Raw genomic sequence first — 18,360 nt, 5'->3', positions numbered from 1 at the left:
CTAACTGCTTTTAAGATTCTGTTCTTGCAGTGGACTTCTGGGATTTTGACTGTGATGTGGAAGGATTCTTTCTGATTATGACTATTTGGGATTCCATGTCTCACTTATCTGTCCTTTCCCCTTATGTAGAAATTTTTTTGCTATTATTGCAGTAAATGGGTTTTTTATGCCATTTATGCTGTCTTCTGATTTTTTTCACTAATTCCATTTAATCTCAGATTAGTTTTCTTTATGTCATCTAAGAGCTTTTCAGTCCTTTTTTTTAATGTTCTCTTGTCTTCTGGTTCTGACACTGTCCTCACATTGGTTGCTTCTGCTGCCCATACTTTTGATAGAATTTTTTAATCTCCTGGATTTCTATGTGGAGTCTTTTTATGGCCTCTAATTCTTTTCTGCGGTGTTCATTCATGGTTTGGTTTTTTTGGGGGGGGGTACTGGGGATCGAACTTAGGACCTTACGGTTGCAAGGCAGCACCACTGAGCTAAACCCCTGGCCCCTGTTCATTCTATTTTGCATAATTTTGTTTAGCTCTGTTAACTTTTTTTTTTTTTAAGTTTTTTCTGTAGAGGTGCTGATTATTTTATTTGGCCCAATATTTGTTTACTAATAACTTCTGTGAGGTTGCCAGATTTCTTACTGATACATTTTGCTATCTCTGCTGATAGCATTTCAAATAATGTGGGTATGTGCCTTTTGGCTTCCTCCCCTTCTATGCTCCATGGATCAGCTTTGGGGGAGGGAGGAGTTTTTGGAGGCATTTTGTTGATTTATCTTCTCATGTTTCCATTTTTGTTTATAATGAGATCTGTATGTTGATTGTAGTAGAAAGCTTTGTTTCTAGTATGGAAACCTCTTTAGATAATGTCTTCTTTCCAGTGGTGTCCTCTAGGCATGGCTAACTATTGGTTTTTGCCTGGACCCAGGATTCAATCACCTCTGTTTACTTGGGATGGAAGGTTGCAGCATATTTGGCCAACTCTCTTGGCCCACTATCTGGGAGTGGGCCACAGTATTGTTAGTAATGCCAAGGCAGTCCACATATTGGCATCCCAGGAAAACCAATTAATACACCTTGGCTATAATACTAAAAGCAGCAACAATTATAATGTCAAATGCAAGTTGAATATTTACAAATTCTAAAGACTAGTAATGTACCACCCTTAACTATAGAAAAGAGATCTATAATTATAGTATGAACACTAAGACAAACCAAATATTGGCCTATAGTAAATATCTACTAAGTGGAACAGCTTTATCTCTACTATCAATAGAGCAGTAGTCAACAGCAATAGTGTAAAGTTAACTAGCTATCTAGAGATTCATAAAGCTTAGTAATTTTACTAGTGAAGGCAGAAGGGATAGGGAATCTGAGAATGAAAAAAGCCAAATATGAAAAATTAATTCCGTATAAGAGAAGAGACAAAAGTGAGATAGTCCTGTTGAGAAGTAAAAGGAAATTAATAGTGTTAGAGAACAGTTACAGGAAAGAATGAACAAGAAAAAGAAGAAAATAAACAAACCAAAATACAGCAAATAAAAGAAAAATTAGGAAGAGAAAAGTTGATACGGAAACAACAAAAAAAGAAAAACTAAAAGAAAAAAAAAGGGAGGAAAAAAATCCCCAAACCCTTCAAAGACTAGATAAAGGAAAAAAAAATAATTTAAAAATAGAAAAAAAAGATGAGTCAAAGACAAAAATTCCTTTGTTTTTGAATGAGTGGTTTCTTTTCAAGATCTGCAGTCTTGGGATTCAGCCCGCCATGATTTTCTATGCCTAGTTTTAGGGCCTATGGTCCTCCCTGCACCAGACTCTCCTCTGTCCTTTTCCCCAAGAGTGTAGTTACTAAGCCAAGGAACATCCTTGCTGTTGTTATTAGATGGGAAACGTGATCAGCCCTCTAGTTCTGCTGGATGTAGGCTGTAGGGTGGGGGTTCAAGTGGTCTATTGGGCATAATGTCAACAGTTGCAGAGTCTGTTTGCTTCTGTCTCTCCCTGGGCATTGTCTTTGTCCAAGATCAGGTTGATTGGTTAGTCCTTGCGTCTCCTGCCCTGAGCCAAGGGGAAGCAAAATGTAGAGCTGTCTTGGAGTTGGTAGACGGTCCTGCCCTAGTGTTGGGCGTGTGTGTGCTGTGGGATCTGGTGTGACTCTGCTTCTTTGTGTCAGGTATGCCGTGCAGTCTGGCCTTCTGTGATTGATGAACATTCATGTAATTATTATCAAACTTTAGCACAACTTTGTTTCATCTGTAACTGCATTAATCTCTCCCTGTGCCCCTAGATTATTTTGAAGCAGATCCTGGATCACTCTGTTATGCATTATGTATGTTTGGTATACATAATTACATTTGTTTTGGGAAATGAGTACTTATATGTATATATCGGTACAAATATATATTATATACCGTGTGATCACTTTTGATCCCATTTCCACCTCCCCTCTTCAGTCTTTTTAAGGTCCCCTTTCCCATCTTCAAAAATACTATCTTCCTATTTTCTACCATCTCTCTTTTATTTTGTTCTTTATTCATATTTTGGGCTTCTCATTTGATAAAAACTATGAGATATTTAACCTTCTGTGTCTAATTTATTCACTTAATATTATGGTCTTAAGACACAGCCATTTTCCCATAAATGATTTAAACTTATCCCTCTTTATGGCTGTGCAGTACTCCATTATGTACATATACATCACATATCCTTTTATCCATGCATCTGTTGATGGACATCTAGAGTGTTTCTATAATTTAGCTTGCATGAATTTGTGGTGGTATAAACATGGATATGCATGTATTGCTGTGATATGATCTTAACTCCTTCAGGAGGATGTCTGGGAGAGGTCTAGCTGGGTTAAATGGCATTTCTAGTTTTAGTTTTTTTCAAAAATCTCCTTAGTGATTCTCATAGTGGTTTACTAGTTTATATTTCCAACAGCAGTGTAGAAGGGTTCTCTTTTGTCCGTGATCTTGACAGCATTTGTTGTTTTTTGAATCCTTGATAGACAGTTTTACTGGAGTAACATAGAATCTCAGTTATTATTTTGATTTTCATTTCTGCAGCGTGATCTCTTAAAAACTTAAATATGAAACTTTCCTATATTCCTCCTGTGAGTTCTCATTACGTTTAGAATAAAATCTGAACTCTACATTGCTCAATGGCTTTATGAAATTTAATCTTTGATTTTTTTTTTTTTTTTTTTTTGTACCAGGGATCAAACTCAGGACCTTGTGCTTGCGAGATAGGCAGTGGAACCACTGAGCTAAATCCCTGGCCCCTTCTTCAGCTCTGTTGTTGTTGTTGTTTTTGTTGTTGTTGTTGCTGGACCTCACACATGGTAAGCCAGCATCCAGCAATGTCTTTTACTCTTAAGTACATTAGAAGTTTTTGACTGCCTCGGGGCTTTTATACTTGCATTTCTCTCATCCTTGGCTTGGTTGGCAGCTTCTTATTTTTTTATCTCATCGTTGATAGAGAGGCAATCCCTGAATAGTTGAACCCAGTGTATGTAAAATGTTTCCCATTCAGTGGAGAAAATACTAGCAATTGGTGCCTCTAGGTAAAGGGTATACAAACTAGTCTTTTAAGATTTTTACTATACAGTATTTGAAATTATTGAAAAAAAAGTTGAGGGAAATCCTTCTTTGCCCTTTTGTTTCATCACTCATTTTGTTTTGAGCCCTCTGCCCTGATTATCAAATTCAGTAGAGAAGAGAGAAAAGGGAAATAGAATCTTCTGATTAGACCTGTAGGCACATGCTGCTGGAAGCCATTGCCTTGAATACCTCACATTGTCTTTGCCAATATGCTGTTTGTAATGTAAGCAAGGAGTAACCCTTTAAGGGTTGATGGAAGGACTGATGTGAATGGTTCACTTCATCTCATTCAAAGGCCTTTCCTCTTCATAATGAAACATGTACTTTCTCTTTCAGGAAGGATGGATTCATACATTGTTGGAGTTTTACAGGGTATCATTTCTCTTAATTCTATTCTTATTTCTGTTGGAGGTGTTATCATGACTTCTAGTCATGCTGATGTTTCTAGTAGTGGCACACTGATTATTTTCTTTGTAGCAGATAAATTTTCCAGTTTTGGTTCTGAAATAACCCGAGCCATATTTGGTGGATTTCGTGATGTATTGTGAGTATGATTCTAAATGGAACTCAGAAACCTAAAGTGATGTAGCAGTACCCTTGGTTCATCTGCCTGCCTGATAGCTATTCTTAGACTTATTTTCTCTATAATAGTAATGAGACAAATGGAGTCATTTTTATTACACTTACTTGGAATCTCTGTGTTGTACTTTTTCAAGTGGTGTCTTGAGTTACAGTTATTTGTCTTGAGCCATTTCTTTGCTTTTAAGAAAACTAGGATGGCTGATTAAATTCATTGAAGATAAGGTATATATGAATACATGACATTGATTTCAAGGATCATGTATTCTATAACTGTGTTCTCCAACAGAGTTTCTAGAAACTGGGCAATAAGTAACAGCTTATCATAAGTGTTTTTTTCAATCATGGTGTCTGAAATCAGTGTTCTTTTATCAGTCAGCTGTTTTAATAACTATGCTCATAAGCTTAGAAGACATTTAAATGAAAGACTTACTGAGATTTGAAAAAGATATATTTAGTCATTATGAAGTAGATTTCTGCCACTCAAAAAGCAAAATTGTGTCGGGTGTGGTGGATCAAAGCTTGTCATCCCAGCATTCAGCAGACTGAGGCAGGAGCATCTGGTGAGTTCCAGGCCAGCCTGGGCCCCATGGTGAATTCAAGGAGGCCAGCTTGAACTACGTAGCAGGATCCTGTCTCAAAACAAAAAGCAAAATTGTTGTCAGTGACAGACTAGAAACAAATTGGAATTGCGGAAGCAGCAGCTTTTTTTTCTTTTAATGTATTGGAAATTGAACTTCTTCGTGTTGCCTCACATCTCAGATCTCCAGCTTTTTTTTTTTTGACTGGATTTTGCTAAGTTTCTAAGTTGCCAGAATGGGCTAGGACTTTTGATCTTCCTGTCTCAGCCCTCCAGAGCACTGGGACTACAGGTCTACACCATGCAGCAACATTTTTGCAGTGCAGCAACATTTTTAAGAATTCATGTTAAAAAAGATACTTTAAAAAATACCAAAATATGGGGATTTAGCTCAGTGGTGCCGCAGCCTGCTTAGCAAGAGCAAGGTCCTGAATTCGATCCTCAGTGCCAAAAAAACACAAAGCAAAATATAAAACATCTTTGGATAATTAGATCAATAAATAGGTATTCTACCACTTTTGGCTTCTACATTTCTTGCATTATGTTGGTAGACTCTTTGTGAATTCACAGAATCTCTGATCTTTTCTTTGTTTTGGACTCTTTTATCTCCTGAGGCTGAATGAGAGAAAGGAGTCTGTTAAAGTTTATGATTTGAATTTATCACTTGGAAAGGTAGAGATCCCATCTCAGTTTGAACAAAAACCTGTACTTTTCAGTGATTAGAAGTTGGTTAATAAATAAATCTTTAGAAAGAAGTTAATACTTAATGTTCTGTAAATGAGACTATAAAATGTTCCAGCTGATAAATGAGTGGATTTAGAGCTTGTCAGTATTTTCAAAATAATTGAGAGTAAATAAAAATATGATCAGTACTTTACCTCTGCTGTGTCTAAAACCACAGCCACTTGCCATATGTGTCTGTTTAAATTAATCAAGAATGAACAAAATCAGAAGCTTAGTTCCTCATTTTCATTAGCTACATATCTAATGCTCAACAATCACATGTGGGTAAATGGCCGCTGAACTGGGAATTGCGGATTTAGAATATTTCCAACATCCTAGAATGAGCTGTTGAATGAATAGCTGAGAAGGATGCTGAGGTACAGACTAATGGTGGTATAGAAAATATATTTAATGAAATAATACCAGAAAACTTCCCAAATCTTGGGAAAAGTTTAGACATTTACGTATAGAGACATTTGAACCCCTTACAGGCATGACCAGAAAAGAACCTCCCACATCAGACTATAGTTGAAATGGCAAGAGTACAAAACAAGGAAAGAATATTGAAAACTGCAAAAGAGAAACACTGAAGTCACTTATAAAGATAAACCCTTAGGAACTTTATGTAGCCCAGGCTGGCTGCGAAATTTCAGTGGTCCTCCTGCCTCAGCCTCCTTATTGCTGGGGTTACAGACATGCCACCACACCTGGCAGTAAATTTTAATTTTAAATATGCCAGTTCTGTATTCTCCAGGACTATCTAATAACAGTAGGTACTAGCCACATGTGATTGAACACTTGAAATTTGGCCAGTATGAGTTGAGGTGTACTAAAAGTATAAAATACATAATAAGTTTTGGATATATTATGTTAAATGATACTACTAAAATTATTTTTATATTAAAGAATAGTTCAGTCATAGAGAGCTTCTCTAGCATAGGCAAGGCCTGGGCTTGCTGCAAAAAGCAAAAAACCAAAAGTAAATATTTTCATCTTCTTTTTACTTTTATAAATATGCTATTGGAAAAGGATATGACTGACTTTGTATTTCCATCGGACAGTGCTGTACAACAGCTGATACTCTAGGAAATCAGTTTTCATATACCTAAGTCAACAATGACTACATTTGTAAAGTAGAATGAAACATGTATCTATTGCATATTTTATTTTTTTACCTTGTATTGAATTTTAAAAGGTAGCACCAGTAGTAACCAGTAGTATCACAATGTTTCATGATTTCTGTGTGATGTGGGGGGTGCATACATAAAACACTGATGTCCATGTGATGTAGAGATGGATACAATGAGTGATACAGATGGTATGAATACAGTGAGCATTCCAAAAACAAAGGAATTGCTGGTTTTAGAAAGCCATCACAGATATGTTGGGTCTTCTATTGCCCAAACATTGAAAGTTGAAAATTACTTTCATAAGAAGATAGTAAGCTGGAAGGTTTTTTTGCATTTTTTTTTTTTTTGGTACCGGGGATGGAACTCGGGTCTTTGCGCTTGCGCTTGCGCAGCAGGCAGTGAAACCACTGAGCTAAATCCCCAGCCCGAGGAAGGTTTTAATAAAACCCATACAGATAATGATCTGGGTAGGTTTAGTAGACAGCATACAGACCAGTATGATTTGTATCAAAGATTTCAGTGTAGAAGTGAGAGAAAAGGACTGGAGAGTTAGGTTGTGAATCAGTCTGGATAGGTGTATATGTATGGTATTTATATATATATCTGGGGGCTGCACATTATGGTGCACACTTGTAAACCCATCTACTTTGATGGGTGAGGTGGGAAGATTGCAAGTTGGAGGGCAACCTGGGCAACTTTGTAAGACTCTTGTTTCAAAAAAATAAAAAATCAATTGGGAAGTGACATGAAGCCAATAATTTTTGGAAATACTGGTTGGTTACAGACTATCTGTAATTATTTTTCTCAAATAAGAAGGTATAGAGAAATGGTAAATAGAGAGCAGGCCTTAGATATGGGAAGGAAAAAATCAGAATTATCATGTTTGGGGAAAAAGGAGAAATTGAAAGTAGAAAAAGTGGCTGAGTGTGTTTGGAGTTGTTTCTACATCTTCTAATCTTTTCCATTGATCCTCAGGTCTCTTTGTTTTGTTTTGTTTTGTTTTGTTTTGCCAGTACTATGCTGTTTTTATCACAGTAGCTTTGTACTATAATTTCAAGTCATGGATTGTGATGTCTTGCCTTTGTTGCTGAGAATTCCTTTTGCTATTCTAGGTCTCTTCTAGTTCCAAATGAATTTTAGAATTGTTTTTCTCTAATTCTGTGGGAAGTGCTGTTGGTACTTTGATCAGGATTGCATTAAATCTGTGTAACAATTTTGGAAGTATAGCTATTATCACTATATTGGTTCTTCCTATCCAGGAACAAGGGATATCTTCCCAATTTCTGCTATCTTCCTTGATCTCTTTTTTCAGAGTACTGTAGTTTTCAATATAAAGGTCTTTTACTTACTGCATTAGATTGATTCCTAGGTTATTTTATTTTTTTGGATGCTATTACGAAAGGTATTGTTTCCCTAATTTCTCTGTGAGTTTGTTATTTGTGTACAGGAATGCTATTGATTTTGAGTGTTGATTTTATATCCAGCTATGCTACTGAATTTGGTAATCTAGAAGTATTCTGAGGCAGGAGGATTGCCATGAGTTCAAGGCCAGCCTGGGCTGTATAGGGAGTTCAGGGCCACGCTGAACTACATAGTGAGCCCCTATCTCACCATTAAAAAAAAAAATTACAAGTCTTTGGTGGAGTTTTTAGGGTCTTCTATATGAAGTATCATGTCATCCATAGATAATGATTATGTAACTTTTTCCTTTCCTGTCCTTACTCCACACCAGGAAGAGAGCAGCTGATTAGAATAATTATGTCACCTAGGCTAAGATAGTACAGTCAGCAATAACAATAACATCAAACACAGCCTAGAAAGTGACAAATTGTGGTAGCTATTAATTTGCCACCTTTAACTGTGTGAACTAGATTTGTGGGTATATAACAAAATCTAAAACAAACCAGAAAATTGTATACAGTAAATAAGCCCTCAATATGGTGATTTTTTTTTTTTTTTTTTTTGGTACCGGGGAGTCCTTGAGCTTGCGCAGCAGGCGGTGAAACCACTGAGCTAAATCCCTGGCCCCCCAATATGGTGATTTTATCCTCCGGGGAGAACATTTAAAAGTGAGTGGGTGGGAGGAATAGAGAAATAGAAGAAGAGGGCGAGATTAGAAGCAAGACTCAAGAAGTTGGGAAACTTGGTGAAGAAGGCAGCAGAAAAAGAGAAGGAAGAAATAAAAGAGTAACAGAACAGAACAATAACAAAAAAACCCTGGAAACAATATTCACACTCATATAAAAACAAGAATGATCAAGAAAAAACAAAACAACAAGAAAATTTAAAAAAAGAAAACAAAATGCCTATTTCAAGGCATGTCTCTGCTGTCACTGGTAGACAGAGTGGGCAGCCAGAGTCCAGATCTGTGTTGCTTAATCCCAGCAAGCCAGCCATAGATTTACGGTGGGGTAGTGGATAATCCCAGGAAGCCTGTACTTTTAGTTCTACTACGGGTCAGGCTGGTTTCTGACTGTGAGGCTGGGACCCCTCGATTTTTTTCCAGATAATCCATGTGGTTGGTCCCTGCAAGCTGCAACTCGGCTCCTTGACCTCCTGCTGACTTAACTCAGCAGGCTCTCCCTGGCTGTTGCTAGATTGAGCCAGCCTGCAGTGGTCTGAGTTCTGAATGCAGTTGACTCCTCTCCAGTAGTTCACTGTGCCTAGTGCTCCATTCCACTGCATGTTTCCCTGTGGAGCCCTCTGGGGTTGCCAGTAGTCACTGTGCATCTGCAGGTTTGAGCCACCCCTCCCACTCAGTGAGTCAAGGCTGGGGGTCGGGGCGGGGGGGGGAAGTGCCGCTTGCCACCTCCTTTGTTGAAGTTTCTCTTTTTGCTTTCCCCATGGGCTTCAGTACTCACTTCAGATGCTTCCTGGGTCCCAGGGACTCACTTCCCTCTTCTCTACCTTACGTTGCTATATTCCAGCATCTGGACAGTAATTCTTGGAGAGGATCTTTCTCTTCTATTCACCACTCTGCCATCTTTCCGGAATCCTGTAGCAGATTTTTGTTCACAAAAAATTAAGCAGAACGTTCACAGGATTCATATGTACTGGCTGTCCCCACACATGCAAGACTTCCTCCATTATGTATATCCTGCACTATAGTGGTACATTTGTTAAAACTGATGAATCTACAATAATTATCACCTAAAGTCTGTAGTTTATATTAGATTTCATTGTATCTTGATAGCAGTTTCAAAGATTGTATTCCTGCTCATTGTTAAATAGTTTTGAAGAATTCTTGCTCTAGTTTAGGCTATTTTGATACACAGGTGCAAAAAATAGAATCAGTGTCATCTGTGTTGAAAAAGTATTTATGGGGAAAATTTTTTTGTTTTTTCATTTACAAAATAACTAATAGTATTTTCTCCCTTCCTCTTTTAAGTACCAAAAGAATTGGTGGAGCTCCATTTGAAGTTGATGAGGAAGATTGGCAAATCTGTTACAGCAGACAGATGGGAAAAATACTTGATCAAGGTAACTATTTGTGAATTACCTTTTCTATTATTGAAATACTGTATTTAGTAAAAATAATGTTTACATTTCATCAGATGCTTAACTTTTATAGTAATAAAATTCAGTATACAACTCTAAAATTCATATTATCTGTTAGTGTATGAGTCTCCTCTTTTACTGCTACTAAGCAGTAGCCTTGAGTCCTAAAGTTAGGTTTCGGAGTTATTATGTCTCTTTTACATCTAAAATAGTGCTCAGAATTTTTCATTAAATCTTCTCATTAAGACTCATTAATCTGCTCATTAAATCCTTAAAATCATCCTAATCACATCAAGTAAGATATAGATAAAAAGGTAAAATGTCCCAACGCCTGTTAGTCCAGTATGAAAAACTTTTAAAAATTATTCACAAGGCCAAACCTTTGGTTAATGAGTATAATCTGACTAATGGAAATCAGTTTTAGGAAGGACCTTGTTAAAAGGAAGACTATTTATTCAGTATAAATTGTCTGAATTTGTATCTCAATGTGGAGAACCATATAATTTTTCAAAACCTATGGTATTGTACATGGTATATTTGTAAGATGTCCTTTGGGGATATTTTGACTCTTGTAACATACTAAAATATTAGTTTATGTTTTAGGTGATTGAAAAATAATTTCTTGTCTACTTTTTAAAAAATGGGTATGTATGTATATTTACGTATCTGGCCTTTTTTTCCTTAAGAAAGTATATGATTATAGAGTGCTGTGTAAAGGGGAACCATCAGAGACAAGAGTTCCTTGTTTGTATTATGTGCTATTCCAGTTAACTTTGCTGTATAATACACCACTTCAACTTAAGTGATGTAAAACAATAATCATTTTAATCAGCTCAATGATTCTTTAGGTCAGGAATTTAGAAAGGTCACTTCCACCATACTCTATTGGTTGAAGCAGTCACAGCTCTGCCCAGAGTCAAGTGGAGGGAACATAGGCTCCCAGCTCTAAATGGTAAGACTGTCAAATTTTTCAAAAATCCCGTATGCAATATATTACAATATTTTTGCACAAGTTCGAAGCACTGCAAAGTGAACTCAGTATTTCACAAATTTGATGCTGTTTTCTGAAAGCTTGGTTAAATAGTGTTTTATTTATTGATTGATTGATTGATTGATTGATACTGGGGATTGAACTTGGGTCCTTGTGCTTGTGGGGCAGGCAGCAGAACCACTGAGCTAAATCCCCGGCCCAATAATGTTTAATTTAAATCTCTGTAGTATTCTAAAGTGAATAAGTGAACAAATTTTTAATTACTCAGTGCTTTTCAAATACCATTGAAGTTGCCATTTTGCTTATAACAGAATGATTATTAATGAATCAAGGTTTTAGAATTTAAAAAGATGCTAGGATTTCAGGACATTGGTTTTACAGGACTACAAAGAATGTAATCCCTTATGAATAAATTTGTTAAAGGTTTTTTTAATTTTAATTTTTTAATATTCTGAGAACTGAAATATCTTGTTTACTAATCCTCATTCTACTATAATAAACTTTCGGGTCATATATAATTTATTTTATTCTGTTTAGAATTAGTTCCTTTGTAAGATCTCAGAATTGAGATGATTATAAAATCCCATCAGTTCTCTGATTTTGGTTCTAGTTCATCTATTTTTTGAATTGAAATATAGTTACATAGCATAAATTCAGTCTTTTAAATTCTACAATTCAGTGGCTTTTAGTATATTTACAAAGTTGTGCTGCCATCATCACTAATCCACAACATTTTTATCACCCTAAAGGAAACTTCATAGCAGTCAGTCCCCTTCCCTAAGCCCATAGCAACCACTAAGGTATTTTATGACTTCATAAATTTGTCTCTTCTGCATGTTTTATATAAATAATCATATAATATGTACTCCTTTTTGTCTGTTTGCTTCCTTTTTTTTAAAATGGTGCTGGGATTGATCCCAGGTCCTCATGTGGGCTTGGCATGTGCTCTATCACTGAGCTATATATCCCACACCTGCTTTCTTTTATTTAACATTTACCATTATTGACATTTAGTATATTCACACTGTTTTATAGACACCACCAGTATCTAGTTCCAGAACGTTTTCATCAGTGAAAGGAAATTCTATATCCTATATTCTGTACCCTATACTCTCTACCCCTATACTCTCCCTGTATTCTTTACCCCTAATCTATTTTCTATCTCCATAAGTTTGCATATTTTGGATAATATAAATGGAATCATGTCACATATGGTCTTTTGTGTCTAGGTTCTTTCTTTTGACATGATATTTTCATTTCATCCATGTTGTAGTTTGTATTGGTACTTTGTTCCCTTTTATATCTGAATTGTACTCCATTGTGTGGATATACTGGATTTTACTTATCTATATAAGTTTATGATGTTTGATTTACTTCCATCTCTTGGATATTTTGTTCGAATGGTATCACATAGTACTTGAATATCTGTGTACAAATTTTGGGGTACACACATAATTTTGTTTCTTTAGAGTGTGTACCCTAAATGGAAGTGCTGCATCATACGATAATTCCATACTTAACTTTGTGAGGAACTCTTAAACTTTTCCACAATAAGTGCACCATTTTACATTTCTACCAGGAACATATAAGGATTCCTTTTCTTTATTCCTCCTCACCAGTATCTTACTGTGTTTTTGTTTTGGTTTGTGTTATTTTATTATAACCACTGTAGTGGTTGTGAAGTTTAGTTTTGATTTGAATTTCTCTTAATGACTATGTTGAGCATTCTTTTCATGTGTTTATTGTCCCTTGTTTATCCTTTTTGTCCTTACCTGTGTTTTACTTGGATGTTGACATTTTTGTTTTTGAGTTGTAAGAGTTTTTTGTTTTGTTTTGTTTTGGTTTTTTTGGTACCAGGGATCAAACTCAGGATATTGCCTTTGCAAGGTAGGCGCAGGGCCACTGAGCTAAATTCCCAGCCCTGTAAGACTGTGTGTGTGTGTGTGTGTGTGTGTGTGAGTGAAAGTGTTTGTATACTAGACCCTTACCACATTTAGGATTTCCTAATGCTTTCTCCCATTTTTTTGTGTTGTCTCTTCACTTGATTGATTCATTTGTGAGGTACTGGAGATTGAATCTAGCGAGCCCTGAACTGCATCACCAGCCCTTTTCATTTTTCATTTTTGAAACAGGGTTTTGCCAAGTTGCCTGGGCAGGCCTTGATCTTGCAATCCTTCTGTCTCAGTCTCCCAAATATCTGGGATTTCTGTCATGTGCTACCAGGTCTAATCTTTTCATATTTTTGATAATGCTCTTTAAAGCACAAATTTTTAATTTGTATGTGTGTATGCATTTATTATTATTTTTCATTTAATCACGACAGCCTGTTCTATTTTTGTCCTGTGATGGTTCTGCTTCTGTTGAGATAACTCTGTGGTTTTTGTCTTTTACTCCATTAATATGGTACATTAGATTGATTGATTTTTCATATGCCTAACCAACCTCTAATAAGTCCCATATGGTCTCTCTCTCTCTCTCTCTCTCTCTCTCTCTCTCTCTCTCCATATATACACATATATGTATGTATATATGTGTGTATATGTGTGTGTGTGTGTGTGTGTGTGTGTATTCCTTTGTCTACTTTCCTAGATTTGTTTTTTGGGGGAGGGTACCAGGTATTGAATTCAGGACCTTGCACCTGCAAGACAGGTGTGTGCCTCTGAGCTAAATCCCCAGCCCACTCGATTTGTTTTTTTAAATTTATTTTTAAGAATTTGTTTCTATATTCATAAGAGATACTGTTTTATAGTTGTTTTTTGTGATGTCTTTGGTTTTAGTATTCAGGTAATACTGTCCTCATAGAATAAGTTGGAAAATGTTTTCTGTTTAATTCTTAAACATTTTTTGTGAAGTACTGTATTAATGTTAATTCTTTAAATATTACTTTAAAATTTAGCAATGAGGCCTTCTGGGGGTTTTCTTTGCTGAAGTCTTTATTTACTCAGTCTCTTTATCTCCTATGAAAATGACTCATATCTTCATCTTGAATATTTTTAATATTTAATAAATTACGTATTGTGCATTTATATTAAAAAATGATGATTGATGAATCTATATGAGAGCCTAAACCACTACAACAGAGGGACCGTAAAATATAATTGCTTAAATAATCAGTAAATTTATTACTTTCTGTCAAAATAATGATTGGTCTAGATTCTTTTTTGGGGGGAGTTAGTTGAGTTATTTGATATATTATTTCTAAAATATATTAAAAATATGGAACGCTTCACGAATTTGCGTGTCATCCTTGCTCAGGGGCCATGCTAATCTACTCTGTATCGTTCCAATTTTATTATATGTGCTGCCGAAGTGAGCACATGGTCTAGATTCTTAAGGTTCTTTGAGGTGTTACTTGAGGTTGTTCTGGGACCCAAACTCTTCCCATTTCATTATACCACTCTAGGGCATTTTCTGTGTGTTAGAATGTGCTTCAGGCTGGGGAAAGAAAATCGAGGTGAAGCAGCTTCCATTGCTTAATTGAGGTCCTGAGGATTGAATCCAGGGCTTTTGTGTTGAGCTACATCCCCTTAAGCTCCCTTCTCTTTTTATACTTTTTAATTTTGAGACAGGCTTTCACTGGGCTGAGTTGCCCAGGCTGGGCTCAGACTTACAGACTTCCTCCCTTAGTTTCACAGAGTGCCAGTATTATAGGGATGCACCACTACACCTAGCTATAATTTCCTTTTAATAAAGAAGTTGTACATACTGTACTGTTTGTTTGGGAAAAAACACAATCACATGGCCATTACTGTTTTTAAAGGAGTTTAGAAAAATGTCACCTTAAGCCAGATGACCATAAGCTCAGAAAATGGATGTGAAAGGAAGAATAGATTTGTGTGGGAGAACTATAGAAGATTTGGTTACTTTGCATATAGGAGGAATATACATACTGCTGGTGAATTAAGGCATGGCCATGTAGCTTATTTATGACCAGTAAAATGCATGGAAAATTGCAGTGTTAAAAACTATGTTGTAGCCGGGTTTTTAGCTCAGTGGCATCATGCCTGCCTGGCAAATGCAAGGTCCTGAGTTCCATCCCTGGTACCAAAAACAAACAAACAAACTATGGTGTAGAAGTTTTCAGAGCAGTGTATATACCCACATTCTCTCTTCCCTTTACCACGATGACTGCTACTTTTGTAGGTAAAGGCTGCTCATCTTGAGTTGAAGATGATACAGAGTACAGCCACTTCTAACCTGTCATCAACATATAATGTGGTGAGACATAAATATTTGTAAACTAGAGATTGTTAAACTTTTCTGTAATGAGTTAGACTTATGGCCTGGAGAATCCCTGACACAACTACTAAACACTGCTGCTGTTATGTGAAAGCAGCTACAGAGAACAGCTAAATAAATACATTTATGAAAATAAGCAGTCAATCTGTGGATACTGAGATTTATAACTCAGACTATCCTGAATAATACTGCTGGTTAAATAGAACTAATACTCCACCACTTGCCTGAGCCAAAAATACAAGTATCACCTTTAAATCTATTTTCATTTCCCAAATTAAAACCTGTCCTTTATTTCTCTTTAACCTTTTCATTTAGCTGATAAAGATACTAAGATACAAAGAGAACTATTTAGCCACATATCAGAGTTAGTATACCTAGAACTGGAATAGACCTGTTATTACTTTTCTAATATGTGTTTTGCTTTTTTTTTTTTTGCTACCGGGTATCAAACTCTCGGGTCCTTGCACTTACAGGGCAGGCAGTGGAACCACTGAGCTAAATCCCTGGCCCTCTAATATGTTTTTTGAGATCTAGGATCCCTGTCCCCATCCCCCACCCCCTGTACCGGGGTTCAAACTTAGGACCTTGCACTTGCAAGGCAGGTGCAGTGCCACTGAGCTAAATCCCTGTCCCAACCTAGGGTTTATTATTTTTTGGCTTGGTAAATGGCACTATCATATAATCAGTCATTAAAATTGAACATGTTGGTTATTCTGGACTTCTTTTTTCCTTCTCGTATTACCAATACTATTTTATAAAATATATCACCAACAGTATTACCTTTCCCTGATTGATTTGGCTTCATTGGTATCTCTCATCTCCATGTATTGCATCATTGTTGTCTCTATCTTAGTTGAGATCATTGTGATTTATATTATTGTGAGAACCGCTGCTAGATTGGTTTCCTTGCCTTTAGTCTGGTTACCACAATGACAGTGATAAAGTAAAAGAATGATTTTTCTTTTCTCTTGTAAGTTCTTGATGTATGGATTCCTCTTGTCTTCCAACTGGCAAACAAAAATTTTTTTTTTAATTCGAAATGTCACTCTATAATGACAAATTTTTTAATATGGTACTGAGGTGTAGCTCAGTTGGTAGAGTGTGTGCTTAGTTAGCATACATGCATGAGACTGTGGGTTCAGCCCCCAATCCTCTCCTCCTTAGTTGTTAGTGTGAGAGTCTGCTTTTTTCTCTAAGTTCATTGCTTGTTATTCCTTCTTCACGAATACATAATGTATTCTACTATACCATAATATTTTTGGTTTTCACGGTGGGCAAACTATTTTTAGCTCCTCTTTGTACAAGAGGGTCTAAAGTAGTCCTTGACTTCAGATTTTCCTTCACTCGCTCAATATCGCATTGTTTTATTTCCTTCATAATATTTTTCACTCTCTAAAATCATGTTTACTTTTTATGTTTGCCTCCTCCTGATGAACCAGAGTTTTGTGAGGGCCAGGATTTTTGTCAGTCTCTGTAATATTTTTAGCACCTGAACCAATGCTTCACACATAGCTTCACTCAGTATTTGCCAACTATAAATAGATGAATGAATGTGTAGAATATCTTTTGTGCAAAAATCTTTTGTATCAGATACAATATATAAAATAATATACACAATTTTGTAATTGTTTTTTCTGTCTTTTCCCACTCCCACACTAAATTGCAAGTTCTCTGAGATTAGGGTTATATACATATTTTTCAACATTTTACCAGTTAATATGCCCAAATCATAGTAGGTGCTCAAGTATATTAAATTCATACTTTTATCAGATGTCAATTTCTAGTACTTATTACTAAGGACTTCTAAAAGTAATTTCATAGCTTTCTTTTTTGCCCGTAAAATTATTATTATTTGTTTGTTTGGCTTTTTGAAACAAGATCTCACTATGTAATTTAGGCTGGCCTTGAACTCATACTGTTCCTCAGCCTCCCAAGTGGTGGAATTAGAGGCATGTGCCACCACCCCTACCCCTAGCTAAGTTGCTTGTACAGTTTTAAAACATTTATTTTAAAGAATCTCATTGTTTCCAATTTAGATATCCCTATATTTGAGGTTTGAAAAGGTAAAGTTGAGAGACATAATATGATTTATAATTAGGCCTTATACATTTTCTTGGACTAACTTATTGATACAGGCCTCATATTTCCTTATACTAAGGGAATGAAGTTTGGAAAGGTTTCTCAGAGCTTTTAAAAAAATACTTAAAAATGTAAAGTGCATAGATAAATAATTTAATCTCTATGGCTCAGAGTTAATGCTTTTGTGTTTTTTTAGTTCTTTGTCAGTTTTCTTTTAACTTCAGTTTGGGATGTGCTTTTCATGAAATTTTAAGGAACACCCATATTTTTTGAAATATATTCCAGATCTTAATCATAATAGTGAGCATATGTATAGTCTTATTTGTTTAGTTTGTGTGGGTGTTTTTGCTTTTGTTTTTTGTACTGGGGATGGAACTCAGGGTTTTTGCACTGTGTTACATCCTCAGCACATTTTTAGTTTTTATTTTGAGACAGGGTCTCACCGAGTCACTAAGTTGTTTAGGCTGAATTTGAATTTGTGATCCTCCTGTTTAGCCTTCCAGAGTGCTGGGATTATAGGCTCGGCCAAACACCTGGTTTTTTTTCTTCTTCTTCTTTTCTGCTTGTTTTTAATTTGCATATGTTAAGCATGTGTTCTGGCTTAGGCACTTTTCTTGTCACTGAGACTTAGTACTTGAAACGTGAAATTTAGAAGAGGAGTGGTTTGTTTTGGTTTGGTCCTTGCTTGGTCAGCAGCATGGTGGAACGTCCTAAGTGGAAGGAAACTGCTGGCTTAATAGCAGCCAAGAAGAAGAGCTCAAAGGAAGGAAATGGGCAGGGGAGATACTTTGTATCAGACCATGCCCCCAGTGACCCATTGTTTTTATTTGAAAAAAATTTTTTTTTCCTGGTACCAAGGATCGAACTCAGGACCTTGTGCTTGCCAGGAAGTCACAGCACCCCTGAGCTACATCCCCAGCTGACCCATCTATTTTTATTTAATTTTTAT

At 36.1% G+C, this 18,360-nt stretch overlaps 1 protein-coding gene and 1 non-coding gene across 2 annotated transcripts in view; one reads left to right on the top strand and one right to left on the bottom strand.

Moving 5' to 3' along the window:
* Nucleotides 1-18,360, top strand: part of Rsf1 (remodeling and spacing factor 1) — a 133,543-nt gene that overhangs the window by 28,805 nt on the left and 86,378 nt on the right. The window contains exon 2 of the mRNA XM_004869669.4: nucleotides 9,993-10,084. Within this exon, the coding sequence (XP_004869726.1) occupies nucleotides 9,993-10,084 (92 nt within the window). The remainder of the gene's footprint in view (nucleotides 1-9,992; nucleotides 10,085-18,360) is intronic.
* On the bottom strand, nucleotides 14,304-14,410 carry LOC147828065 (U6 spliceosomal RNA). The gene has a single exon (XR_015451516.1). It is a non-coding gene; the product is annotated as a U6 spliceosomal RNA (small nuclear RNA).

This window comes from Heterocephalus glaber, unplaced genomic scaffold, assembly GCF_053883595.1.
Source record: "Heterocephalus glaber isolate CG9 unplaced genomic scaffold, H.glaber_assembly_v1.0 deba00001428, whole genome shotgun sequence".
Taxonomy (NCBI): Eukaryota; Metazoa; Chordata; class Mammalia; order Rodentia; family Bathyergidae; genus Heterocephalus; species Heterocephalus glaber.
The sequence above is the reverse complement of the archived record's forward strand: the minus strand, read 5'-3'. Positions and strand labels throughout refer to the sequence as shown.